Source organism: Osmerus mordax, chromosome 28, assembly GCF_038355195.1.
Source record: "Osmerus mordax isolate fOsmMor3 chromosome 28, fOsmMor3.pri, whole genome shotgun sequence".
Classification (NCBI taxonomy): domain Eukaryota; kingdom Metazoa; phylum Chordata; class Actinopteri; order Osmeriformes; family Osmeridae; genus Osmerus; species Osmerus mordax.
Window position 1 is genome coordinate 3885151 of NC_090077.1, and position 27802 is coordinate 3912952.

The 27802-nt window shown below is 50.8% G+C and overlaps 2 protein-coding genes across 3 annotated transcripts in view; one reads left to right on the forward strand and one right to left on the reverse strand.

Annotated features, from left to right (window-relative positions):
* The window catches only part of abca2 (ATP-binding cassette, sub-family A (ABC1), member 2), a 35565-nt gene extending 10687 nt beyond the window's left edge, over positions 1–24878 (forward strand). The window contains 50 exon segments of the mRNA XM_067231333.1: positions 727–820; positions 3863–3974; positions 4436–4484; positions 4486–4600; positions 4822–4943; positions 5488–5601; positions 5807–5933; positions 5936–5982; positions 6065–6286; positions 6476–6849; positions 7015–7174; positions 8068–8196; positions 8668–8835; positions 9319–9415; positions 9987–10160; positions 10796–10898; positions 10984–11098; positions 11562–11752; positions 11910–12060; positions 12190–12394; positions 12503–12661; positions 12917–13097; positions 13387–13599; positions 13957–14153; positions 14357–14538; positions 14980–15171; positions 15469–15589; positions 16207–16491; positions 16847–17068; positions 17160–17262; positions 17402–17727; positions 17940–18153; positions 18293–18398; positions 18488–18599; positions 18698–18758; positions 18883–19057; positions 19179–19294; positions 19894–20041; positions 20130–20253; positions 20358–20490; positions 20602–20722; positions 20809–20987; positions 21213–21354; positions 21424–21558; positions 21890–21993; positions 22162–22254; positions 22405–22507; positions 22649–22786; positions 22946–23155; positions 23355–24878. Of these exon segments, the coding sequence (XP_067087434.1) occupies positions 727–820; positions 3863–3974; positions 4436–4484; positions 4486–4600; positions 4822–4943; positions 5488–5601; positions 5807–5933; positions 5936–5982; positions 6065–6286; positions 6476–6849; positions 7015–7174; positions 8068–8196; positions 8668–8835; positions 9319–9415; positions 9987–10160; positions 10796–10898; positions 10984–11098; positions 11562–11752; positions 11910–12060; positions 12190–12394; positions 12503–12661; positions 12917–13097; positions 13387–13599; positions 13957–14153; positions 14357–14538; positions 14980–15171; positions 15469–15589; positions 16207–16491; positions 16847–17068; positions 17160–17262; positions 17402–17727; positions 17940–18153; positions 18293–18398; positions 18488–18599; positions 18698–18758; positions 18883–19057; positions 19179–19294; positions 19894–20041; positions 20130–20253; positions 20358–20490; positions 20602–20722; positions 20809–20987; positions 21213–21354; positions 21424–21558; positions 21890–21993; positions 22162–22254; positions 22405–22507; positions 22649–22786; positions 22946–23155; positions 23355–23390 (7500 nt within the window). The 3' untranslated portion in view covers positions 23391–24878.
* An 805-nt stretch (positions 24879–25683) lies between these two features.
* paxx (PAXX non-homologous end joining factor) lies at positions 25684–27496 on the reverse strand. 2 transcript variants are annotated; one of them, XM_067231340.1, is made up of 7 exons: positions 27377–27496; positions 27103–27163; positions 26951–27000; positions 26595–26779; positions 26377–26424; positions 26183–26276; positions 25684–26050 (listed from the first exon to the last, which is right to left on the reverse strand). In XM_067231340.1, exons 1-7 carry the CDS (start codon positions 27475–27477, stop codon positions 26002–26004), a joined length of 588 nt encoding a protein of 195 aa, XP_067087441.1. In that variant the 5' UTR covers positions 27478–27496; the 3' UTR covers positions 25684–26001. The 2 variants fall into 2 exon arrangements, with proteins under 2 accessions (XP_067087441.1, XP_067087442.1); XM_067231341.1 differs by lacking the exon at positions 26951–27000 and having other exon boundaries at positions 26595–26739.
* Positions 27497–27802: the final 306 nt, after the last annotated feature.

A 27802-nucleotide genomic window follows, 5' to 3' on the forward strand; every position in this document is an offset into this window, starting at 1 on the left:
AAATGGCACAGTTCACTATCTCATTTCAAGTATTGATCAGAGCTTCATAAGCATAGTAGCTCTTAGTCAGGTTTGTGGATGGGCAGGGTGTATTTGTGTGTGTGTGTGTGTGTGTGTGTGTGTGTTTTTTTGCCACACTGAAACTTTTTTACTCCAGTTTTAGGGTGAACATCGTGCATCGCTTCAGATTCGATAAGAAACTCCAACTGACCTATTTTGTTCTGGGGATGTTCATGCCTGTTTTGTGAATTTAAGTGAGAAAGAATGTGTGTTTGTGTGTTTCGTTAAGGATTCACTTTTATTTACCCCAACTTTTAAGCGTATAATATATGTAGTGGACCACTTTGGAAAGCCCCAGATTTGGCAGCAGGGCCACAAGACAATACTGCATGTTTAGCAGACTGAACAACCTCTACACAAGCTCCCTGATTTAATGGATCAATACCTGACATCAGGCAAACTCCACTCAATCCATATCCTTTCTTGATATATAGCCACTGAAATCGGAATTGACAAGGAGTGCTGAGGCTCAGGGCCCAGTGGGAGACTTTGACCTTGTAGCTATAGTAGCACATGTGTCCAGGAAAGCTGGCCTGGTTTGACTGCTCGAGGCAATGTTCTGTTCTTGTCCGGGGCCTGATTTAGGTGTTTGTGTTTCTCAACTGTCTCTCCCCCTGTCTCTCCCCCTGTCTCTCCCCCTGTCTCTCCCCCTGTCCCTCCTCACAGTGGGTGCTGGCGTTTGAGATCTTCATCCCCCTGGTCCTCTTCTTCATCCTCCTGGGCTTGCGGCAGAAGAAGCCAGCCATTCCCGTGAAGGAAGGTAGGTGGGGCAGGAGGGGGGTGGGAGTGGGGGGGGGGGTGAGGCAGGACACAAACGTCAAGGTTGAAAGGAGGGACGCCGTGCGTAGAGATGGAGGAGAGATGGAGTTGTCGTGGTGGTGGCGCAGGAACACGGTTTGTGCCACCTAGCGGGGCTGTGGGCTCCGGCCTCCTCGAACGCGCTCCCCCCCCCCTGCATCCATCACTGTTGTTGTACGCCACGGAAAGAAAGTGAATGTTTTCCTTTTTCCCAGTAGGTGACTCATGTTGCCCCAGATTCTGTACGTTGGCTGTGATAAATGATTCCTATTTTTATGTTCTTTTTACAAGCAAACATAAAGCTTTGCTAATCTGCTTGTGAAGACTCGATTGCAAAGATGTCTGTCTTGTTCCATAAATCTGTCGTTAGTCACACCTTAGCAATGCTAGTTTGTTTTTTGACATTGTGCAACTCTCATTGCCACAGCCTTGAAATCATTTACATGCTTTTTTTGTTTATCTTTTACTCAATGGTCTTCTTCTCTTCATATCTCTCTATCTCTCTCCCACTCTTTCTGGTTCTCCCTCTCTTTCTCTTCTCTGCATGATGCATGTTCTCTGCATGGACCAGTCTGTAAGTGTCAAAGTCGTTTTCTTATCACCACTGTGGCTGACTGACTACTTTATGAAAGTGTTCCCTTGACTCTGGCCTCTTAATCCTGTTTGGAAGGTCTTGTGTGTGTGTGTGTGTGTGTGTGTGTGTGTGTGTGTGTGCGTGTGTGCGTGTGTGCGTGTGTGTGTCCTGTCTCTTCTCTGTCAGCAGCAACAAGCTGGGTAGAAGTGACTGGGGGGTATGTGAGGTGTTCAGTGGACAGATCCTATTTCACATATCAGACTAATGCTGGACAGCTTTGTGGCCAGGTTAGCGCTGGGTGGCAGACACACTGGCACGTGTCCAGAGACATCCACACTTACTGTAAGAGAAGTGTTTGCTTAAGAACTGTGTAAAAACGTTTGTTCTTACACAGTCATGACACCAAGATAAGCCTTGCCTCCGTGGAGAAACACACACATTTATTGAATTTAAAACGAGAATATTCAAATAAAAAACACAATAAACGGTCAAATACATATATTATAAACTGTACTATAGCCTCCTGTATCGGACTTGCTGTACAGTGGTCTGCATCCAGCTCTAAATGGATTGCAATTGTTGACCTGTCAACTGATCCACTTAACCATCAATTGGATCTCTGATAATCTTAATGCTTTTATCTTCTGGTGACCAGAGGGGGAACAGATGTCACCAGGACATGACACATGCATTATTACTCAGAAGCACAGTGATGATGTCACCCCTCAAGCGCCCCCATCAGTGAACATGGAGCACTCTCATATTATGACTTCACTGTTGGTGGCAGAGTTGAGAGGTCGAGTTCACACCAGAGCTTTTTTGTCCTGATTCACCTCGAGCGGATGTTTCTAGATTTTTATGGGTTATTGGAAGCAGCAAGTGCCCAATTACACTTGACTAAGTCTCAGCAATTTAGCCTTAGATTGTGTTAGGATAAGGCGATTTAGAACAGACAGGACTCATTATGTAGCCCTTGTGAAAAAATCATAGCTTTTTAAATGCAAACGTTTAGCTCACATTAGTAAAAATCCACAAAGGGTAAAGAAGTATTGGACAATCCCAATTAGTGATTGAACTTTGTGATTTCAAGTCATTTCTAGATACAATCTGACACTTGTCATATCACTTGTCATATCGTTTATTCAATTAAAGAATCTTAAAGCTGTAATATGTAACATTATGAAATAAATATTTCTGAACTTCTGTGCCCTCCTCCTGTATGACTTTGATTGACAGTGGCTTCACAAAATAAGCCAAGGAGGAAGGCTCACTTTGCCAAAGGCAATTGGCTGGAACAGGATTGCTTGAACATAATTGGCTGGATAGGAGCGACGCGTTCCAAAAAAATCATAAATTGACATTCCACTGGCACTGAGCTGTCTGTGTTGCTAAAACAACTCTCAGAGGGCCTCATTAGCTCACACAACATGTTTATAGGGGACACAACATGATTTATTGTATTAACAGAACAAATCCTACATATTGTAACTTTTAAATAGTTCTATTTGTTCAGTAGAAACTAGAAAGGATGCTTGTAGACGATAGGATGCATTCTCTCTGATGAGGAAAGCTAGGGATGGCCTTCAGAGCAGAAAAAAAAGATTTGCCTGGATTGTGTCCCTCAAGGTGGAGGAAACAAGAGCTCAGAGAAAATAGTGTGGAAACTGTAGCCACGGTAGCCATGGAAACATGGGGCTATTATGCACCAGTGTGGGCCATGGTGAGAGCTTGTCCAGTCTCCAATTATAGATGGATGAGCAAGCAGCGCCGTTTTGGAAGGCACTATGATGAAAGGCTTGTTTAGCCAGCGTTGACATCAGGGACCCTTCCTGTCCCGCGAGGCGCTGTAATCCAGGACGACGTCCCCCTCCGTGTCCCTCCTTCTCTCTAACCTTCTCTCTCTCTCCTCCTTTTTTCTCCCTCTCTTTCATGTTTTTCCCCTCGTCCCTCCTCTCTCTGATCTCGGGAACTCCTCCGCCCCTCTATCGTCCATCCTCTGGATCGATCCCCCCCTCTCTCTCTCTCTCTCTCTCTCTCTCTCTCTCTCTCTCTCTCTCTCTCTCTTCCTGTTCCGCCCGCGATGCGGTGTCCGCCCGCCCGCGCCGCCCCGTCCGCCTGTCCCTTCTAATCCACGTCCCTTTCATCATCCAAACTATCTGCATCTCTCTACGCCCTCCTCTCTGCGTGGTGCTCTGGCCCCCTCTCTCTATCCCTCCGCCCCTTTCCCTCCTCTCTCTTTCCCTCCCTATTCTCCTACTTGGCCCTCTCTCTCCTCTCCTCCATCCTCCTCTCTCTCCTCTCCACCCTCCTCCTCCCCTCCCTCCCTCCTCTCCCTCTCCACCTCCAACTTCGGCCCCTCCGTACTCCACTCTCTCCTCTTGTCTCCCTCCCTCTCCTCTCCCCTCCCTCCTCCCCCCCCATCCTCCCCAGCCTTCTACAGCGCCGCTCCCCTCACCTCAGCAGGCATCATTCCCATCATGCAGTCTCTGTGCCCAGACGGACAGAGGGACGAGTTTGGTTTCCTGCAGTACAAGAACTCAACGTGAGTGCCACACGCGCGCACACACACATACACACAGACATAAGAAAACACACCCAGACACGTTAATGCCTCTAATGGCCCAACAGTAACTGTGTTAGTGTCCTAACCACTTAACAGAAGGAGGTGGTGGTCATTACCTGTAATTGTATGCAGATGATCAATTAGTGATGCCCTGTGGCCTGTCTTTGAACGTCTCCGCACATTTATCAAAGCGGACACACACATCCTCCTATAATCTCTCTCTCTCTTTTTTGTATCTTTCCCTCCACCGTCTCCAACAACACACTCTACCTTCCCGGCCCGTTCTCTCTCCTGTCCCTCCCTCTCTCTCTCTCTCCTCTCCTCCTCTCCCTCCCTCCCTCCCTCCCTCCCTCCCTCCCTCCCTCCCTCCCTCCCTCTCTCTCTCTCTCTCTCTCTCTCTCTCTCTCTCTCTCTCTCTCTCCCCTCCCTCCCTCCACCAGGGTGACTCAGCTGCTTGAGAGGATCAGCGAGGTGGTGGAGCAGAACCACCCTGTTCACCTCGGACAGACCGGGTCTGGGCCAGGAGCTGGAGTCTCTGCAGAAGCACCTGGAGAGCCTGGGCTCCTTCTCCTCTCCTCAGGACGGCAACCTCAGCTCCACCCCAGGTTCCGCTCCTGTCTGTCTCCGCCCTCTTTTACCCTCTGAGTAAACCCAGCCTCGATATCAAACCCCGGTGTCGACCGATGGATTAAATGTTTTGTCAAAAGGTTTTGACGGAAAACCGAGGGAAGGAATAGAGGAGGATGTGTTTTTCGAAAGGCATCAAGCCACGGGCGATCAGATCTGTTGATGTTCTTGTTTTGTTTTTTTTCCCTTCTGTCTCTAGGTTTCACAGTGGGGAGTGTGTTGAAGAACCAGTCGGAGTTCCGGCAGTTTCTGGTCAGAAACCTCTCTCTGCCCAGCGACACGGCGGGCCTGCTGCTCTCCACGCCTGTCAACCTAAGCGAGGTCCTGGCCTTCAATCGCCTCCCACCGCACACCACACCTCTCTCCTCAGCATCCTGAATGCCAAACATTACACAGACAGCCTGAACCGTGGATATAAAAATGCCAATCCTAACCAGATCCAGGGGAGTATTGTTCCATGCAGATGGAAAAAACTCCTCAAAGATTTGTCCTACTTCTCCAGGTCTCCAAATTATAGTCTTTTAGTTTTCGGTCTCTCACTCTCTTTCTCTATCTCATTCCCTCTCTCCCTCCCTTTATCCCTCTGCCAGCTATTGTATTGGCCTGGCACCATGTCCTCACCCTTATCTCGGCTGTCGCTCACTCACTCACTCTCCTGTGTGTTCTCTCTCGTCCCCCACTCTGGATTTCATTATCCTGCCTGACACCTCCTCCTGTGAGAACGAACACATATATTTTATGCTGCTCCGAAAGGGTTAACGGGCGTACGTGTGTGTGTGGGGGGGTGCGTGTGGGTGATTGCACAAGCCTGTGTGTGTGTGTGTGTGTGTCGGTTTGCGCCTGACGGCTCCGTCATGTACCGCAGGTCTACAACCTCATCTTTGGCACCTATCCCAGAGGGGGAGGCGAGGGCGACAGGCGGGTCAAGGGGGCCAAAGACACTGCACACAACCCCGGAGACACAGTCCTTGAACTGGAGGTACACGACCAGGGGAGAACCCCGAATAACACGCATCCAGGATGTGTCGCCTGTCATTAACGGTTTCATAGACGGGGGATAAATATTATTGACAGGGGTGGGGGTAGGCATGAGTCTGTTTGTTCAGCAGTATTTTCCTTTTTCCCCCCACCACCACCACCACCTCCCAACACACACGCTCACACACGCCCATCACACACCCCAGGAGAAGCTGTTGGGGAGCATACACAGTCTGGATGGGGGCCTGATACACAAGGCTCTACGAGACCCAGCCAGGGCAGCTCATCGGCAGGCCCTGCTCAGATTCATGTCCCAGGCCCTAGGTCTGGCTGGGGGAGGGGAGGCCAGAAATACGACCCCCAGGGACTTAAGGAAGTGGAGGTATGATGGCTGTGATTTTGTCATTTTCGACATGTATATTTGTCATTTTTTTCCACCATTATGATTGTCCGTTTTCTTGAAGGGGGTTCTCTTGACTGGCGCCATGCTGGAAGTGCTCACCTGTGGAGAGGGCGGGAGCAGTGATCTCAGCAAGATCCTATTGGTCCCCGAGAAGCAGAAGTCTGTGTTCCAAGCCTATCGCAGCGCAGTGTGCGGTGGGGAAGAGGGACAGAGGGCAGAGCGGTTTGGGGAAATGAGCCAGGAGCTGAGAGACCAGATCAACACTCAGAGTGTCATAGAGAAGGTACAGTTCCGTAGAGCGTCACTCGATCCAATGCCTACTTTGCTTACAGCCAAAACAAGCCCAGAGAACACTGAGAATCACAAGTAACTCTGACTGAAATAAATACTGGGACATTGTCTAGCTGCACACGTTTCTGTCTCACCCTCCCTCTCCTCCCTTCTCCCCCGCCTGCTCCCCCCGGGTCCACAGCTGAATCTGGGCCAGGCCAACTCGTCCGCCCCCCTGTCCCAGACCCACCTGGGGCCCCTGCTGAAGGACCTGGCCGACGTGGACCGTCTGCTCCGGGACGTGGACCTCCTCTCCGCCCTGGCCCGCCTGCTCCCCAAGGGGGCCTGCGCCGGCCACGGGCCCCCGGGCCCCAGCAACGCCACCTCCCCCTGGCCCCTCAACGCCACCACCTGGGGCCCCAACGCCACCGACACACCCGGCCAGGACGGGGGAGAGGGGGAGCAGGGGGAGGGTGGAGGGGGAGCTGGGAGAGGGGAGGAAAACCCCCACTCCCAGTTCTCAGCCTTCGTGCAGCTCTGGGCCGGCCTGCAGCCTATTCTTTGTGGCAACAACAGGTAGCAGATGAGTCCCGGGGCGGTGGATTTAGCGTAGCTTGTTGCTAAGAGCTAAGGAAGACGGGTGCTAACGAGGCCCGGGGGTTGTTTACCGAATGTTCTGCTTCTCTCTCTCTCTCTCTCTCTCTCTCTCTCTCTCTCTCTCTCTCTCTCTCTCTCCCTCAGGATCATTGAACCTGAGGCACTGAAGCAGGGGAACATGAGCTCTCTGGGCTTCACCAGTAAGGAACAGCGGAATCTGGGTCTACTGGTGCACCTAATGACTACAAATCCCAAGATTCTCTACTCCCCCATCGGCTCACAGGTGGACAAGGTCATCCAGAAGGTAAGTAGATAGTTAGTGTCTATGACTACAGTGCACCACAAGAGGCTGAGGATTTGATTGATTTTCTTTAATCGATGGGGACTGCACAGTAAGCTGGCTAGCAAAAGCTATACTATTATCATGGAATTACTTGTAGAGAATTTTGCCTCAGTATAAAAATGTTGGAACGGCATACATTTCCTGCTGTCATTATTCATACACTGGTTTCCTATTTGCTAATGTTGCTAATGCATACATTCACCACTGTCTGAGAGCAAGCCAGGAGGCAACATTACTATTTTCAGTTGGACAAGCGTCATTTGCATCCCACACACATCGATCACACGCTGTGATCTGCGCTTGGTAGGACAAATGTACCTAAAGTCTGTGACTGGCCTGTTTAATCAGTCCTAAAAAACTTCTCCCGCTTGACTCAACATGCCCTGGGGGGGGGGGGGGTTCCTGGCACTGGCAGACGCCTGGCGCCCCCTGCAGGCGCCCCCTGCCCCCTGTCCCCTCACCCGCTCCCTCAGAAATGTCAAAAGGTGTTATTTCCACTTTTTTGTGTGTGTGTGTGGGGGGGGGGGGGGGAAGGGGGGGGCATGGCCACCACGGGATACCTGTCGCCGGCCACTCAGATCATTCCTTATCTGAGCAGAGGACTTGAGGTAGAGGCGGATGGGCGGTGACCGGATGATTTGAGAGGGAACAAGGGAGAGGAATAGGGAAAGGGGGAGTGTGGGGGCAGAATGGAGAGCTATCTGTAAAGGTTACCCATCGCAAAGGAGAGTCAGTGAGAGTATCGCCACAGGGGGATTGAGTGAGCAGGAGAAACTGGTCCAGGACAATGCATGTGTGTGACAGCCTCGGTCGTTAACGCCATCGATGACGTCATGACTGCTGCCACGTTGCAGGCCAATGAGACGTTTGCGTTTGTGGGGAACGTGACTCACTACGCGAGGGTGTGGCTCAACATCTCCAGTCAGCTCAGGACCTTCCTGGAGGAGGGCAGGCTGCACAACCATCTCACCTGGCTGCAGCAGGTAACACACACACAAACACACACACACACATGCACACACTGTGCAGAGGAGAAAGGCAACCGAAAGACAAGGCTCACATTAAATCTCCACCATGACATCATCTACACACACTTTACGAGATGACAAAGTCTTTTAAGATAACTCTCTTCCCTCCTCTCTCCCCTCCCTCTCCCCCGACCTCTTCTCTCTCCTCCCTCCTCTCCTTCCTCCCTCTCTCCCCTCCCTCCTCTCCTCCCTCCCCTCTCCCCTCCCTCTCCCCCGACCTCTTCTCTCTCCTCCCTCCTCTCCTCCCTCCCCTCTCCCCTCCCTCTCCCCCGACCTCTTCTCTCTCCTCTCTCCTCTCCTCCCTCCCCTCTCCCCTCCCTCCTCTCCTCCCTCCCTCCCTCTCTCCCCTCCCTCCTCTCCTCCCTCCCTCCCTCCCTCTCTCCCCTCCCTCCCCTCCTCCCTCCCCTCCCCCCTCCATCCCTCCAGTTCACGTCCGATCTCCGACGCCACCCGGAGCTGCTGAACGCCACAGACAGTGAGCTGCTGCAGGGCCTGCTGGAGGGCAACTACAGCCTCCCCGACGCCTCCACCCTCCTGGAGCAGCTGGACACCATCGACAACGCCGCCTGCGGCTGGACGCACTTCATGTCCAAGGTCAGCCGCCGCGCCCACGGGCAGCACCTCACGCCGTCGCCGATCTACGATGGCGGCCGGCGCTGTCGACATTTTGACCAGTCGGCGGCCGTGTTCGATAACACGGACTCGACTTGTCCGTGTCCTGGGCCAGAATAACGCTTAGCATCTTCTCACGTTCTGAAATCAATACCGACAGCTTTTTTTCCCCCAGCAGGAAATACACCTTATCCTTGACCAAGGTCGGCATTGTAGACACCTCATTGATATCCACAGGGGCATCAGGGAGCTAGATGTTGACGTTGGCGCCGGTTTTCCAGCCCGCAGAAAGGAAATGCCTAGAAACACGAGTGCTAGGATTCCTCCCTAGATAGCAGACAGGCAGTAATGTGAGCAGTGGCGTTCGGCCCAGTCCAGGATGCTCCACCCAGGAATAGCAGCACATCCTCTGAGTGTGGCTGGTTCAGCAGAGGCTCAAGGTGTGTTTCCTGTGTGGGCCCCCAGGTCAGTGTGGACATCTTCAAAGGCTTCCCTGACGAGGACAGCATCGTCAACTACACACTGAACCAGGCCTACCAGGACAATGTGTCCGTCTTCGCCAGTGAGTATCTCCTAGACAACCACGGCATTGACCTCTTGTTTGCCACGGGTTGACAATGCAGTTCGATTTTCCTTCATTTAGCAGAAGCTTTCATCCAAAGCGACATACAAGTAGTGGTTGTAGAAAGAAAATCAAGGATTGGAAGTGTTCAGTTCCACCAGTGTTCCAGTGAACAGTCAATTCGGTTTTTTTTTTACCAGGCACAGTTTAAAAACAACTACCAAGCACAATGCAATAACAGGATGAACATAAGAAATGAACAATGTTGTTTGTTTATCCTTTCAGACATTTCAAACGAGGCTACCTTAATATAATTTCATAGAAATAATAGAAGCGTAAGAGGGACATTTTAACACGCTGGAAAAACAGTCAGACGCAAACAAACATTTGACAGACGTAACAAGAACACAATGGAGGCAGAGAGAGACAAATCCACTGCAGGGTCGCACAGCACGTGTCACGCTGCGCCTGCAAACCCCACAGGAGAGAGCAGCGCACTCACTTATTGCCGTGAGACACGAGGAAGCTAGTGTGGATTGATTGTGGTCCTCCATGTCGCCGTCCCCCCAAGGTGTCATCTTCCAGACCAACCGCGACGGCTCCCTCCCCCCCCACGTCCTGTACAAGATCCGGCAGAACTCCAGCTTCACGGAGAAGACCAACGAGATCCGCCGGGCCTACTGGCGCCCCGGGCCCAACACCGGGGGCAAGTTCTACTTCCTCTACGGTTTCGTCTGGATCCAAGGTAGGTGACGGGGGCTCCGCGCAACCTCTCCTCGAACGCAGCTCATCTGAGGGAAAGCCAGAGAGGGCCCCCCCTGATTTAAGCAGCCGTGCATGATGTATGGAGCTGTGAGGTCCGCCCGGAAGTTGCCTCGGCGAGATCTGCAGATGGCGGAGACCGTACGCCATAAATCAGCTGCCGAACTAGAGTCCCGCGGAGGGCGAAACCGTTGTGTCGAAATTCCTTGTTTGGTTTTGTTTCTTTAAGAATGGGTTCATTCCGGTAAACTGCTTACCGCGGTGAACCAGAGGTGGGCCCACCTGAGCCGAGGGGGGCTGCAGACGAGGCAGTTTCCCCTCCGACTCTCATCTTTATTTACCCGCCGGGGGACCAAAGAGGAGCTGTTTATTTGACACCTGAAGTTAATACAGATAATGCATTGGATCTGACATTGCAGTTTTTATTGCCCCGACCCGCTCGTCTCCCTGAGGTATTGCAGTTGATTCACTCCTAGATAGAGTCCCCAGAATGGCATTTCCCCTGCTAGGTCTTGTAGACCGCTGGAGGGTCTATAAATGAAGCTTGCATCTTTTGTAAGGTCTATGACTTTGCCATCTTTACATGTGTGTGTGTGTGTGTTTGTGTGTTTCCTTTAGACATGATGGAGCGCGCGATCATCAACACGTTTGTGGGCCACGATGTGGTCGAACCCGGAAACTACGTCCAGATGTTCCCCTATCCCTGCTACACCAGAGACGAGTAAGACTCCAACCCCTCCATCTCTCCTCTTCGGAAAACCTCTCCCTTCCTCACCGCTCACTGACTTCCGGCCTTGACTCGACAGCTTCCTGTTTGTGATCGAGCACATGATGCCCCTGTGCATGGTGATCTCGTGGGTGTACTCGGTGGCCATGATGATCCAGCACATCGTCGCAGAGAAGGAACACCGCCTCAAGGAGGTCAGAGGTCGTCTAGACGCCGTGCTGCCCGTCTCTCTGTGCAGACATAGTTTCTGTCCGTCTGGACATCTGTCTAGCTGTCTGCCTCTGCAAAGGCAGCACTGATGCTATCTCTTCCCCTCTTGTGGCAACCTGTGGCAAGATGATGTCACTCATGTAAAGTGCCACTCTTACGCCATCTGCTGGAGACCTTTGAGCAGAATCGCTCCTTTTCATTTGGGGTGCATGCGAAATGTTACATAACACAAGCTTTTCCTAATATGCAACTATTCATGAAGCAGACGTTTTTTTTTTAATAAAAGCAACATACAGGGGGAATTTGAACCTGGGAACCTTGTGACCTCCCAGTGAAATGCTCCACCTTGTACCCAGCACCAGATGTGCTGAACCTGGGAACCTTGTGACCTCCCAGTGAAATGCTCCACCTTGTACCCAGCACCAGATGTGCCTCCCCCCCCTGCAGGTGATGAAGATGATGGGTTTGAACAACGCTGTCCACTGGGTGGCCTGGTTCATCACAGGCTTCGTGCAGCTCTCCATCTCCGTGACGGCGCTGACGGCCATCCTGAAGTACGGCAAGGTCCTCCTCCACAGCGACCCCTTCATCATCTGGCTCTTCCTCACCATCTACGCCATCGCCACCATCATGTTCTGGTGAGGGGGGGGAACTTTTCACTGTCGGCAGCAAGGACAAAAAGAGGGAGTGGCCAAGGGTGGTTACTCGCAATACGTTCCGAAACTCAAGCGAGGCGAACGCTTGCGGCTCATCTCTCTCTCACGTGTCTCTCTCTCCCCTGTCTCTCCCGTCCAGTTTCCTGGTGTCGGTGATCTACTCCAAGGCCAAGCTGGCGTCTGCGTGCGGCGGGATCATCTACTTCCTCAGCTACGTCCCCTACATGTACGTGGCCATCCGGGAGGAAGTGGCCCACGACAAGATCACCGCCTTCGAGAAGTGCATCGCGGTATGTTCCCCCCCCCCCTCCCCCCTCCCCCTCGCTGTCTCTCTTTGGGTGTTAGACAAGTGCAGTCAGGTCAAAACACCGGCCAGGTCACTGTCCTGAATTGTGTGTTTGTTTTGTTTTCCCCGCCAGTCCTTGATGTCCACCACAGCCTTCGGCCTCGGCTCCAAGTACTTTGCTCTGTACGAGGTGGCCGGGGTGGGCATCCAGTGGCGCACCATCAACCAGTCTCCAGTAGAGGGCGACGACTTCAACCTGGGGCTGTCCATGATGATGCTCATCATCGACGCCAGCGTCTACGGGATTCTCACCTGGTACATTGAGGCGGTGCATCCAGGTAAGCGCCATGGGTTCGCTGTTCAACGCATCCGTTTCTGAATGGCGGCTCTTATTGAACACGTTTTCTCTCAATGTTATTTACGTTTCGCTTTCCTTCCCCTCTCAGGCATGTATGGGCTGCCTCGCCCCTGGTACTTCCCCCTGCAGAAGTCCTATTGGCTGGGCAGTGGGCGCGTGGAGACGTGGGATTGGCCGTGGGGTGCCGGCGCCAGGCTGAGTGTGATGGAGGAGGACCAGGCGTGCGCCATGGAGCACCGACGCTCTGGTACGGTACTGTGGCCCAGCGACCAGTCTGACCTCGCTACACCAGCCCTCTACTGTACCTGGGTCAATCTCTCTGTCCCAGTATCACCATACTCTTTGCAATACTAGATCGTTTTCCTCTAGTGCCTTGAGGTCTAGGTTGTGACTATGACACTCCTCATAAACTGAATGGATTCATAACCTATTTGAAGCATCAAATCCACTGTAGTTTGCACACCCAGGAAGGCTTGTATCGCCTCTCTGTCTCCCCCCTTAGAGGAGACGCGAGGTGTGGAAGAGGAGCCAAGCCACCTGCCCCTGGTGGTGTGCATAGACAAGCTGACCAAGGTGTACAAGACCGGCAGCAAACTGGCTCTGAACAAGCTGAGTCTCAACCTGCACGAGAACCAGGTGGTCTCCTTCCTGGGACACAACGGTGCTGGCAAGACCACCACTATGTGAGAGAGATAAATGTGTGTGTGCCCGCGTGTGTCAGAGTCGATGTCGCTTCTCGCTAACTGTCTTACTTGTATGTTTGGAATTTGAACGATAGGAACTCATTTGCTTGTATTCCCGTTGGAAAACCATTGCCTAAACTAGCACCATTGCCTCCCCCCCCCCCAAAAAAAAAACAAGAAAACACCTGGGTTATAAAGAGCAACACCTGAGTTTTTCTTTTGAAAAGTTGGAGTCTATCTTCTGAGCGAAGTCCCACCGTTCATTTCCCATCCCTCCCGTCCCCCTCAGGTCCATCCTGACCGGGCTGTTCCCTCCCACCTCCGGCTCGGCCACCATCTACGGCCACGACATCCGCACCGACATGGAGCGCATCCGCCAGAACCTGGGCATGTGTCCCCAGCACAACGTCCTGTTCGACAAGCTGAGCGTGGAGGAGCACCTGTGGTTCTACTCCAAGCTGAAGGGCATGGCGGAGGACGACATACGCAAGGAGACGGACAAGTAAGTGGCAGGGGGTTCTGGCCCGTCTCTGTGCAGAGAGGAGAGGAGGTCCGGTGGTGACTTGTTCTGAGTTCGGGAGTAGTTGGAGGGAGGAGGAACGAGCGGGCTTATCGAAAGCGGGAATGTAAATGAGAAAGCTTCAGTGCGTTTAATTATGGTAATTATGTTTTCATTTAGCAGACGCTGTTAGCCCAAATGATGTGAAGTACGATCTCTTGAACTTCAGTCAGATTCTCCACCACCCCCCACAATTAGCATCTTAGCACGTTTAGTTCAAATCGAAAGTCTCTTTTTAAAGAAGGAACCTGCTCGTAATTTCACCCCTGATAACGTGTCGTCGATCATCACCGTGACCAGGATGATTGAGGACCTGGAGTTGTCAAACAAACGCCACAGCCTGGTGCAGACGCTGTCCGGGGGGATGAAGAGGAAGCTGTCCGTGGCCATCGCCTTCGTCGGCGGCTCCCGCGCTGTCATCCTGGACGAGCCCACGGCGGGCGTGGACCCCTACGCACGCAGGGCCATCTGGGACCTCATCCTGAAGTACAAACAGGGTGAGACCGCTGGGATGACGCGAAAACAAATGAACACGTTTCAGCTCAGAGTATCGACCCCCCCCCCGACCTGTTGTTTTTATCCTCTTTTGGGGGGGTCCAAGTCTTAATTAGGGGGGTCAGACCCCCCCAAACGGCCCCATTCATTCGCACCCCGTTTCAGCTCCTAAGTTGCGTGTGCGTGACCTGTGTGCTGTGTCCAGGCCGCACCATCCTGCTGTCCACTCACCACATGGACGAAGCAGACCTGCTGGGAGACCGCATCGCCATCATCTCGCACGGCAAGCTCAAGTGCTGCGGCTCGCCGCTCTTCCTCAAGAGCACCTATGGAGACGGCTACAAGCTGACCCTGGTCAAGAAGCAGAGCGAGAGCAGGGGTGAGGGCGTGTGTTTGTGTTTGTGTGGGGGTGGGTGGGTGGGTGTTGGAGTGTGGTTATGATTGTATGTGGGTGTGTGTCTGTGTGTTGTATGTGTTTGTTTGTGTGTGTGTATGGGGGGGGGGGGGGGTTGTGTGGATGTGTTTGTGTGTGTGTGTGTGTGTGGGTGTGTGTGTGTGTGGGGGGGGTGTCATTAGTCATGTCACTAGGCAGCTGTCTCAACTCCATTATCGGTGATCAGTGATACAACCTTCTTCTGAGCTACTTCCCTTGCTCGAAAATTGATGGGTTGCTGCAAAACATCCTTTATTTTTGCTCCTCTGCCAACACCCACCCCTAATATTTTTTGTTTAACAACCTCCATTTTTTGACATCCATCCTGCCCACTCTCTCCCCCTCTCTTCCTCCATTCATCTTGTTATATCTATGGATTTGTGTCCCCAGACCAGGGCCCCCGCCACCAGCCTACCACCCTGCTCTCGCCCTCCTCCTCCCTGTCTCCCTGCTCAGAGCCCAGGGTCACCCAGTTCATCCGTCAGTTCGTGGCGTCCTGTCTGCTGGTGTCTGATTCCAACACGGAGCTGTCATACGTGCTGCCCTCTGAGGCGGTGAAGAAAGGCTGCTTTGAAAGGCTCTTTCAGGTACAGCACTCCGCACAGGGCCACGCTGAGAAGAGAATCAATACACAGAATATGTATGAGACTAGACTGACTTAAGATATCATGAAGTGCTTGTATAGCAGCTAGAGGAAATGTCCATCAATGGTTCCTCTCTCTCTCAGCTCTGCTAAGCCCCATTGAGCTTGTTAGTACGGTTCCTAATAATATTAATAATGGTGTATTCATTTGGCAGACAACGACCAAAAGTACAGTTAAGTAATTTGCAGTTGGGTGCTCTAACCGCTAAGCTTTACCCTCCCTGTCCTGTGGATCCCCCAGGCCCTGGAGCAGCGCCTGGACAGCCTGGCTCTGACCAGCTTCGGGGTGATGGACACCACCCTGGAGGAGGTCTTCCTCAAGGTGTCTGAGGAGGACCAGTCCCTGGAGAACAGCGACGCAGGTGACCCCGGGCTCAGGCCGTCTCCCGCTCGGTTTTCCTCCCTGTCTCGCTCCTTCCTCTATCCTTTCTTTTTGTTCACCATCTCTCTCTCTGTTTTGCACGCGTTCCTTTTTGCTCTCTCTCTCTCTCTCTCTCTCTCTCTCTCTCTCTCTCTCTCTCTCTCTCTCTCTCTCTCTGTCTCTCTCTCTCTCTTTCTCTGTCTCTCTCTCTCCTTGTCTCACATTCTCTTTCTCTTTTATTCACATTCTCGGTCTCCCTATGTCTCTCTCTCACCGTCAGTTTCTGTTGCCTGTGGTCGAACAGATCAATAAAGTTTGGTTTTCGAGGAAAGCTCATTAATAAGTCAACACACACATTGTGAAAAGATTTTCCGCTTGCTCTGCATCGTCTGAGCTGGCGGCAAGGTGCTGACACCTCGCTTTTCCACAGAATTATGTATTCACTGTCTGCTCTGTTATCTTCGTTAACTTTCTCTATCCTTGTGAATGACCCCCCTCCTCTCTCTCTCTCTCTCTCTCTCTCTCTCTCTCTCTCTCTCTCTCTCTCTCTCTCTCTGCTCTCTCTCTCCCTCTGCTTTCTCTTCCTCTCCCTCCGTTCTCTCTCCGTCTCTCTCTCAGACATGAAGGACTCCCCAGGAGGGAGCTCGGTGGGGAAGCCAGCGGCCGGTCCGGCGGGGCCCCAGTGCGACCCTGGCCCAGCAGGGGGCGTGGTTCGCCCGGAGGTGGAGCTGAGCAACCTGGTGATGTGCTCCCGGCTGAGTCAGAGCCAGGCCTCCCTGCGCTCGTCCTCCTCCTCCGTGGGCTCCGTCCGGGGGGACGAGGGGGGGCTCTACGCCGACTTCTACGGAGAGTACTGCCCTCTCTTCGACAACGGCCAGGAGTCGGACTCGGCCAGCCAGAGAGGTGACCGGGAGCCAAAACAGAACGCTGAGATTCACTCAAACCCCCGGGCTTAAGTCAATCGTAGTAGTAGAAGGCACTTTATTGATCTCCAAGGGGAAATTCCTGCTTTTCAGCAGGCAAGATAAAAAAACAGGTCATATGAATAAGAAATTAAACTGATAACACACAGGAGTAATACACATATGCACAGAACTGTTTACGAAACCGTTTCAATCAGGTGACACGCAAGAAGACAAAGATATAATACCGCTAACGGTGAATCCACGTGAATGGCTTATGAACAGCATGAACCAGTGAACTCCATGAAACCACACCGAGCGAGCCACAGGGTGTCATGTCCGTCTCCCTCCCCCAGGGGACGCCGAGGAGCCCTCGTCCCCGGCAGCAGGCATCCTGGAGGGGCAGGGCAGCATCAAGCTGGAGGGCTGGTGGCTCCGCCTGCGGCAGTTCCACGGCCTCATCATCAAACGGTTCCACTGCGCCAAGAGGAACACCAAGGGCCTCTTCTCCCAGATCATGCTGCCCGCCTTCTTCGTCTGCGTGGCCATGACTGTCGCCCTGTCCGTGCCCGAGATAGGTGCGTGCTACCAGGGGGAAGCAGACGCGCCGAGCTTGGCGTGTGTTCCCTGTCCTGGTTTTAGCGTTGACGCTTCTGTTGTAATCTACAGGAGACCTGCCACCCCTCATACTGTCACCCTCCCAGTACCACAACTACACCCAGCCCAGGGGCAACTTCATCCCCTACGCCAATGAGGACCGGCCCCAGTACAGGTCAGAAACAGCGAGGGATGGTCCTAATGTGATGACAGGAACACACTTTACAGTTGACATAGATAAATAGATATAGATACTTTTTTTTTTGGGGGGGGGGGGGGATATGATTGCTTCTCACACATCCCTGTCCTCCCAGATGTAAGCTGTCCCCAGATGCCAGCCCCCAGAAGATCGTCAACACCCTGCGGCTGCCCTCGGGCGTGGGTGCCACCTGCGTCCTCAAAACGCCCTTCAACAGCACCCTGGACCAGCTGGCCCAGACTCTCAACCCCAGCGCCAACAACTCCAAGACCTTGGCTGCCCGCTACTTTGACTCCATGTGCCTGGACTCCTTCACCCAGGGGGTGCCCCTCTCCAATTTTGTGCCCCCTCCGCCCTCGCCCGCCCCGTCTGACGACCCGGATCCCCGCTTCGAGGACGGGCTGTGGAACTACACCACCGCCCCCCCGACCACCGTCCACGGTCTGCCTCCGCCAATCACAGCTGGCGCTAAACAGTCACTGCCTCCCAATCTGCGTTAAACCCATGTGACCATTCCCCCGACTGTGCTGTTCCTGAATGTGCTTTGGTTTGAGAGTGACACAGCCTCCTCTCCTCCTCACACTCCCTGTGTGTGTGTGTGTGTGTGTGTGTGTGTGTGTGTGTGTGTGTGTGGGTGTGTGTGTGTTCTGCAGAAACGGTGACGTCGCCCCCCACCCTGCCCCTGTCCATCCGGGAGCCGGTGCGCTGCATCTGCTCCATGCAGGGGACCGGCTTCTCCTGTCCCAGCGGAGTGGGGGGGCGGCCCCCGCTCATGAAGGTGGTCACCGGGGACATCCTGGTGGACATCACCGGACGCAACGTGTCCGAGTACCTTCTCTACACCTCGGATAGAGTCCGCCTGCACAGGTAGGGATCAGGCTCGCACATACACACACTCACATGAAATGAATAGGAATAAGGAGTGGGGATAATATAAATTATACGAATAGGAATAAGTGACTCTTCTGAATGTCTTTTAGATTTATTTCCCTTTCCTTTCGTCTAGATACGGCGGGATCACAGTGGGCAACATACAGAAATCAATCCCAGCATCCTTTGGGAGAAAGACTCCACCCATGGTTCGCAAGATAGCGGTGCGCAGATCCGCTCAGGTAAGCAAAGCGAACGTTTCAAAACAGACGCGCCCGTGCCTCAAACGAGCCTACCCTTTCCGCAGCGTGACCGAGTGTGCGTTGTCTAGGTGCTGTTCAACAACAAGGGGTACCACAGCATGCCAACCTATCTCAACGTCCTCAACAATGCCATCCTCCGCGCCAACCTGCCCGCGGCGAAGGGAAACCCTGCTGCATATGGTAAGAGATACAGTCAACAGACAGTACACTATTGTAAACAGGTATGTGTGCTGGTATATAATCCCTGTGTGTATGTGTCTGCGTGTTTTGGTATGCAGGGATTACGCTGACAAACCACCCTATGAATCGAACCAGTGCCAGTCTCTCCCTGGACTACTTGTAAGCCCCCTTCCCTCTCCGTGTGAAAGAAAATGAGTTTTTCTCCCCAAAGTATTTCTCCGACAGCACGGACAACGTTCCTCCCTCGACCTCCCTCTCTCCTCTGCTATCTGTGTCGGCGCAGGCTCCAGGGCACAGACGTGGTGATCGCCATCTTCATCATCGTGGCCATGTCGTTCGTCCCGGCCAGCTTTGTCGTGTTCCTGGTCGCGGAGAAGTCCACCAAGGCCAAGCACCTGCAGTTTGTCAGCGGCTGTGACCCTGTCATTTACTGGCTGGCCAACTACATATGGGACATGGTGAGGGGAGGAAGAGAGACAGAGAGAGAGAGAGAGTGTGTGTTTATGCCAGCATGCATATCGAGGGAAAAAAACGCGTTCTGGTGACCCATCTAAGTGAAGGTCTTTCTCGATCTCTCAGCTCAACTACCTGGTGCCGGCCACATGCTGCGTCCTTATCCTGTTTGTGTTCGACCTTCCGGCGTACACCTCCCCGACCAACTTCCCTGCAGTGGTCTCTCTCTTCCTGCTCTACGGGTCAGTGTTGCACTGTTGTCGAGAAAACTCCAGCACTCTCTCCGGCTTTCCGGGGTTTGGAAAGTTTTACAGGAAGTCGTTAGATTGGAACGGTATTGCATGCTGCATACTTTGCCCCCTGTGGTGCTTTTGGATTTCTATCTTCGTTTCTATGATAATTAATGACGAATAAGCTCCAAAATAACTTTTACATTTGGGTGACCTGAAAAAAAAAGGCCAGTCTTCCTGCCCTTGATTACATTTAAGATCCGCGATGCATAATTCATAATTGCGTCTTACCAAATCAAGAAACTCGAATGAAAATTTAATGAATGAAGCCTATTATAGAATCATACCCCACAAGCTTGGAACGTAGAAGATGTAATTAAGTTTTGCTCAAACTTAAACTTTAAGATTCTCTCTCTCTCTCTCTCTCTCTCTCTCTCTCTCTCTCTCTCTCTGTCTCTCTCTCTCTCTCTCTCTCTCTCTCTCTCTCTCTCTCTCTCTCTCTCTCTGTCTCTCTCTGTCTCTGTCTCTCTCTGTCTCTCTCTGTCTCTGTCTCTCTCTGTCTCTGTCTCTCTCTGTCTCTGTCTCTCTCTCTGTCTCTCTCTCTCTCCCAGGTGGTCCATCACTCCGATCATGTACCCCGCCTCCTTCTGGTTCGAGGTCCCCAGCACGGCCTACGTGTTCCTCATCGTCATCAACCTGTTCATCGGCATCACGGCCACCGTCGCCACCTTCCTGCTGCAGCTGTTTGAGCACGACAAGGTGAGGGCCTCTGGCTAGCTGGCGCGGCTGTGGTCATGTGACCGGGCACGATGGACCTCTCACACCATTGTCCTTGTGTCTCTGCCAGGACCTGAAGCGAGTGAACAGCTACCTGAAGACCTGTTTCCTCATCTTCCCCAACTACAACCTGGGCCACGGACTGATGGAGATGGCCTATAATGAATACATCAATGAGTACTATGCTAAAATAGGTTGGTTTATGGAGACATTTATCTTTCCGGTCATTTGGGTTATGCTGCCCCAATAGTGTTGAAGAGAAAAAAGAGATAGGCTAACTCCTTTATTCCTCCCATAGGTCAGTTTGACAAAATGAAGTCTCCATTCGAGTGGGACATTGTGACGAGGAGTCTGGTTGCGATGACAATCGAGGGGTTCGTTGGCTTTCTCATCACCATCCTCTGCCAGTACAACTTCCTCAGGAAACCTCAGTGAGTGTGTGTGTGTGTGTATTCTATGTTCTAAGGCCCCCAGATCTGTTTGCCAAGGATTTCATCCAGCTCGATCATAATGTGTGTGTGTGTGTGTGTGTGTGTGCGCAGGAGAGTCCCAGTGAGCTGTCAGCCCATTGAGGACGATGACGTCGACGTGGCCTGTGAGAGACGGAGAGTGCTCCGAGGAGACGCGGACGACGACATGCTGAAGATCGACAACCTCACCAAGGTCAGACCCCCCCCCACACACGCACACACACGCCACACCCTGCGGTGAAGCCCCCCCTTCATGTCTTTCCTCCTCGCCTGCCTCAGGTGTACAAGTCCAGGAAGATGGGGCGGATCCTGGCGGTGGACCGGCTGTGTCTGGGCCTGCGCCCGGGGGAGTGCTTCGGGCTGCTGGGGGTGAACGGAGCAGGGAAGACCACCACCTTTAAGATGCTCACTGGGGACGAGAGCACCACGGGGGGCGAGGCCTTCATAGGAGGGAACAGGTACGGGGACGTCGCCCATTTTAAGCACAATTCGAACGCTAAAAAATACGTTAGCGTCCTATGCTATGGATGTGCCAAAGCTAACATGCAATGTAAATATCCTACGGTCGCGATAGCGATTCGTAACGCACAATGCTAATTGCTAACCCCAAATGGCCAAAGCCATGCTAGCGAGAACGCTTCACGGAGTGCTTTGACGTAGCGAGGCTCCGTCTGTGCCTGCAGTGTTCTGAAGGAGTTGCTGCGCGTGCAGCAGAGCATCGGGTACTGTCCCCAGTTCGACGCTCTGTTCGAGGACCTGACGGCCAGAGAACACCTGGAGCTCTACACGCGCCTCCGAGGCATTCCCTGGAAGGACGAGGAGAGGGTGAGGCTGTTTACACACACACACACCTAATTGACTCGAATGATCTTCTGATCTCCTGTTCTCTGGCAGGTGGTTCAGTGGGCTTTGGAGAAACTGGAGCTGTCCAAGTACGCAGACAAGCCTGCAGGGACCTACAGCGGGGGGAACAAGCGCAAGCTGTCCACCGCTATCGCCCTCATCGGATACCCCTCCCTCATCTTCCTGGTCAGAGCCCTGGGGCGACAGTGCCCTTCTGGGGTTAAACACACCGATTACACCAGTGGCGGTCCTAGCACATTTGGCGCCCCGGGCAAGGTTTTCCCCTGCACCCCCCCACCCCAACCCAGTAAACGGCACGACAATGCCGTTATAATGCAATACAATTATGAAAACACACAAACGCAATACCTTTTTTATGCCAGCTGAGGGCAAACACAAAAATGCCGGGAAATTGCCCGGTTCGCCCCTGCCTAGAACCGCCCCCGATAATGATTACACACAGTGTTGTGGATCCTGTGTATATACGCTGACTGTGGTTCTGCCATGTGCGATTCAGGACGAGCCCACCACCGGGATGGACCCCAAGGCCCGCAGGTTCCTCTGGAACTTAATCCTTGACATCATCAAGACGGGACGCTCGGTGGTGCTGACGTCACACAGGTGAGACACAGCCCTCGCCTCGAGACCTGGAACGCTGTTATGAAAAGCTGTTCCAATGAGACGCTAAAGTGTGTGGAACTTGAACCTAGAGTGCATATATGCTGTGTGTGTATGGCTATACTTTGACTGGAGTCATTCCAGTGGGGATTTTATTGTCTGTCTCTGCAGCATGGAGGAGTGTGAGGCCCTGTGTACCCGCCTGGGGATCATGGTCAACGGCAGGTTTAAGTGTCTGGGCAGCATTCAGCACCTGAAGAACAGGTGAGCGGGTGAAGCTTGCCACGCCTGCCTGGCTTGGTCCTCCCTCCTCCTTACCTTCCTGCTAACCCTCCCTTCTTATATGGGGGGAGTCAGATGGCTGAGCGGTGAGGGAATCCGGTGGTGTGTGTGTGTGTGTGTGTGTGTCCCCAGGTTTGGCGACGGGTATATGATCACCGTGCGGACCAAGACAAGCTCCAGTGTGAAGGAAGTCGGGAGATTCTTCAACAGGAACTTCCCCGAGGCTGTCCTGAAGGTAGCCAGCTCCTCTCTCTCCCGCTCCCCGTCACTTCCAACTGCTCTGGCACCACTCAATGCAGAATCGTGAACTGAAATCTGTAGGATCGGATCACACATACTGTAAGATGATGACATGTTACACCACTCCCTCCCACAGGAGCGGCACCACACCAAGGTACAGTACCAGCTGAAGTCCGAGCGCATCTCCCTGGCTCAGGTGTTCAGTAAGATGGAGCAGGTGGTGGAGGTGCTGGGCATAGAGGACTACTCTGTCAGCCAGACCACTCTGGACAACGTAAGTCATTTACTTGAGTCTGGGCTTGTTCAAAATGCGACGCATGGCAAATAAATACTCCAGTCTGACGTGTCAACCTTGAGGTTTTAGTGGAAGCCAATTCCCAGTGTTGATGACGGTAAGCAGTCCAGCATCACTTTGGGAACTCCTCTCTGCCAGGTGTTCGTGAACTTTGCCAAGAAGCAGAGCGACAATCTGGAGCAGCAGGAGAGCTCCCCCCCTGGTGGTGGCCAGTCGCCACTACAGCGCATGCTCAGCCTGCTGAGGCCCCGTCCGGCCAACACAGAACTGAGCGCCCTGGTCAGCGAGGAGCCCGAGGAGCTGGAGAGCGACGATGACGAGGGCCTCATCAGCTTCGAGGAGGAGAGGGTGAGGTGGGGGGGGAGAGAGAGGGGGATAGGAGAGGAGAGGAGAGATGAAGGGGCGGGGGAGAGAGAGGGGGATAGGAGAGGGGAGGAGAGATGAAGGGGTGGGGGAGAGAGAGGGGGATAGGAGAGGGGAGGAGAGATGAAGGGGCGGGGGAGAGGAGAGGACGGCGTGACCTCACGTTTGTGTGTCTCCGTTGCAGGTGCAGCTGTCGTTCAACACCGACACTCTCTGTTGAACGGTGGGCTCTCAGAGGGAACCTGGCTGGACAGAGAGAGCCAGTGAGCGGGAAAATAAATGACCTTAATCGGTGGGGACCTCTGTTTAAGGTCAGGGAGTGAATGCACTTGTTTTTACTGTGAAGAAGGCCTGTGGGAATGAACAAACAGAATCATTCCTAAAGCTGGGAGAGACTGAGCCATCTGAACCGGAGGTAGACTTTGTGTGGAACAGAGAAGAGAATGAGTTATGTGTTTCATTGCCAGCAAGCCAGCCATGGTCTTGTAAGTTGAGATGGCAAAAGGGATGGGTAGTGTCTGTATCATAGGGATAATGCACTGCTACAGTGAGATCTTTTGCATTGGAATGTGTTCCTGGGAGTGTTTCTGGATTTGTATTTGAGAATGTAATGATGGGAACACTGGGAAACCCATTTCAGAGACTGGAGCTTGATTTGGTTTTCGTGTTGTTAGTGTGCTGAGATACTACAGATGATGTCATAACGTAACATATCAACCCGTCTGAAATGACATTGGGTTTATTCTTTCATCCGATGTTTGGCGCTGTGAGTCAGTCTCGTTATTGGTCAAACGTTTTCCCTGCCAAAGTACCGGTGTTCCTAATAAGCCAGAGAAACAGCCCTCCCCCCTCCCCAACCCTCTACCAAACTGGACTGCCTTGGGAGCATGCTGTAATGATTCAAGTCAAAGTGTGTCGTATCAAACGTATACAATATATATTTTTCTGTGGCAAGAAGGATTTATTTTAGATATTGACAAGCCTATCCGACTGACGTCTGTGATTTGCTTCGCAATAAATGATGGTTTATAGCTAATTGGGCCTTGAAAAGTGCCAAGTTTTGAACTTGAGTCTTTGTAAAATTGGCCTTTTCTTCTAAATCACTTTGCTGAGTCACAGAAGAAAGATGCACTAGGTTTTGCCTCATTTTAGAGAATGTATATGGAATGATTGTCCTGATGGTGCCTCCCTAACATTAAGCCTACTTCTTTTGACACTGTACATTTTTGTCTCTCTTATTAAGCACTTTCTATTGAATGCTTTCTATTGTGCTTTTACAAATCATAATGATTTTAATTCTGCCAAGAAGATCCTACATGGGACACAATATAATAACATACTTTATGGTGAAGATAATTAACAAGATAACAGACAAAAAAAAAAAGACTTTCTCTCTATCATTTTAGTACTTAAGGTCACTTAACGAGATGTATAATGATCATACAGCACTGCACTACCATCACTGTGAGACTAAAGGGAACTCTCAGATCATTCATCGTTTTAACTTGAGATGCGCCATTTTTACCGTTAGCGAGATGTTTGGCAGGAAGACGAACGAAGTTATGAAGAACACCCTTAACCTTATTTTTAGAGAGGGACGTTTAGGTGTTTTGATGAATATGTACCGTGTTGGCATGTGATATGAACTCTGGTATTCTCATTAAGTGTTTGTTTTGTGATTAAAAAAAATAGTTATGCCCTTTTTTCTTTCTGTTCCAGTTATTTCAGAGACTAATTCCAGTGTAATTTGAATCATATTATGGTAATCATATGGGTCCTGTTTTGATTTACTGTATTTTACTACTTGATGGGGTTGTTATCATTTTATTATTAGATAAAGGAAATTGAATGTTGTTGTTTATTTTGAACCAAATGCTTGGAGTGAAGCCTAGGGCGACAAAGGTTTTACCACTTACTCAGATATAAAATGTTTTAGTACTTTATTCTAAATCTGACAAGCATTTAGAGCAACGTTACACTAACTGTTTTACTCAGACTAAACGATGACTGTGACACTCGACTCTTAACAGAGTTCTGTGAGTCTCAACCTTAAAGGAAAAACAATGGGACAAGTCCCATTCTGGACTGTTTTGATTCCAGGGCTACAACCGTCTCCCTGTATTAAGCCACGCTAGACAGGAGTAACATAAAGGATGCTAGTCACAGAGCAGATTCACTTTTCCACTAAACAATAAAATAAACAAAGAATGACACCAGCAAATATTGATTTTAGGTGCGAAACATAATTAAAAAAAAAAATCCTCAACAAACCTAGTACTTATTTAGCTTTGCTTTAAAGCAAAGTGCTTTCGAATATATCTGGTGTATGTGTGTGCATATGAATAATATATATATTTATACTTTATGAATGTCTGTTATCATTCTCTCTGCTGTAAAGCATCTGTTCCAATTTGTTTTAAATTTGACTTAATATTTGGACTTGTATCTGAATAAACTATTGTTTCTGATCTGTGTGTGACATGTAGTTAATTTACTTGCTCACCGACACACTAAATTAGGCTGTCACAGACTGCACTTGACATTTCATGCTCTTTATTGGTTTCTTTCATATTTCCATTTTAAAATCCACATTCATAATAGTTAAATATTAAAATTGACAGTTAAAAATGTATTTTGTTGCAGTTGTATGTATTTGTAGTGATCAAGAGACTGATCATGAGTCCCTCAAAGCAGCTTATTTCATGAGGTGGATTATATAAATAGACTGTTTGAACTAAGTTAAAACAACATTCGTATTGCATGTAGAAGCATAGTTGTATGGATAGGTATTGCAACAAATGGATCTGTTGGTCTTTAAAAAGCAGTCAGCATCACTGGTCATCATCATCATCAAATGCGACCCCTGTGGCAGGACGCTTTCTGTAGATCGGATGAGGAAAAAAAAAGAAGCAAACCATGAAAAATCTTAAACATATCTGGTCTCTCAGGAAATATCCTGAACAATGTTGTGTAATGACAGTGACTGCATGGTGCATGTGAGCAGTGCAGTACCTCCGCGATCCTGGATTGATGAGAGAATCTCCCGGAAGGCGCTTCTTCTTAGTCACAGACGGACCACTCTGTTGGTGCCTCCGTGGTTCAAACTCTACAACAACCAAGTCTTCCCCATTAGACGACATTAGCTTTGTTCTACTTACATTCACCAAAGCAAAGTAACAAGAGAATATCTGTTTTAATGACGTCACCTGTGTTGCGTTTGTGGGTACTCTTCAAAGGACTGACTGAGGGTGAACCTGTTAGATCCAGACAAAAAAAACGAATCGATCAGAAAACATGACCATACACCATCATATTTTTTGTCATTAAAAGGTAAGGTGTGCGCACACCCTAACATAAAACATGTTAGCCAGAAGACCAACAATCTCGTTTAGGATCAGATGAGTCAATCGATACAGACTCTTACCACTGCTGTTTAACTGGGTCAGACTGTCACCCATTCTAAACAGAAGCTTCCTCAGTTCTTCTTTGGCATCTGGCTCTCCCAGTCTGGTCAGATCTACACTCAGGTCTCCAGGACTGGAGCCCACATGGAGGACTGCACAGGTGTCCTGCACGGACACACACACACTTCCTGTCGCACACGCAGATCTGGAAGGACATGAGAGATGTGAGAAGTTTCTCACCCAATTCATGTTTATGCTATCAAATGTCTACTATACAAGTGAGCTGTGTCTTGCCTACAAGAGAAGTTAACTCTTTCTGGCCAACATGCAAACTAGGAGGGGATGGACTTGGTAGGAAGGTTGAGAGAGCCAGTACCTGATTTTTAAAATGTAATCCTCAGTTGATTTTAAGACACATTTCTGTCTCTGAGGGGAAAACACACGTAATTGTTTCTACAGTAAGTAGAAATACAGATTCGTATTATACACGAGATCGTGTGTCAATTCATTATGTCTGGGGAAACTTACAAGTGTGGTCAGTGTCTCTTCTGTAAAATCAGTGCTCCAAACTTCTGATGCATTTGTTAAACTGGAACATAAATTTGATATTTTATCAGCAAACGTCAAGTGCATATTGTGCACATATGTTTTGTCCCACATTTCGGATATAGGCCAATACAAACTGGCCCATTAGCTAGCAAGTTAGCTTAGTCGTTAGTGTTGTCAGTGGCCAGGCATTCAATGCCAATACAATGTTAGTCTATCAATTTCTATTGTAATATAGATGGCACTAGCAACTTACCCAATATTTAATACACCAGACTTCTTGCAGGTATAGCACAATAATTTAGATTTGTCATTTTTGTCCAGCACCGTACAGTACAACGCGTGACTTCCATCCATAATTTCAGAGAATCTGATGTTTCAGAGAACTTCCTTGTTTATTTCCTGACGTACGAAAATGCTAGTTCAGAAGGTGTATGTACTAGCATATACTGCCCCCTTCTGGTTGAATTATTATTGGTGGACCGCTTTGTGCAGTGCGCCGTTAAATCCAAGATCTTCCTATAGGATATTGATTTTACTTATTGACTGTTATCAATACACGTTAGCTCTATATTCATGAGAATGTGTTGTTGCAGAGGATAAAGATCAGCTAACCGTCTAACAGAAATACAGAACAAACCTTCAGTGAGTTGATTTAGTAGTAGGCTATGCCTTATACTTA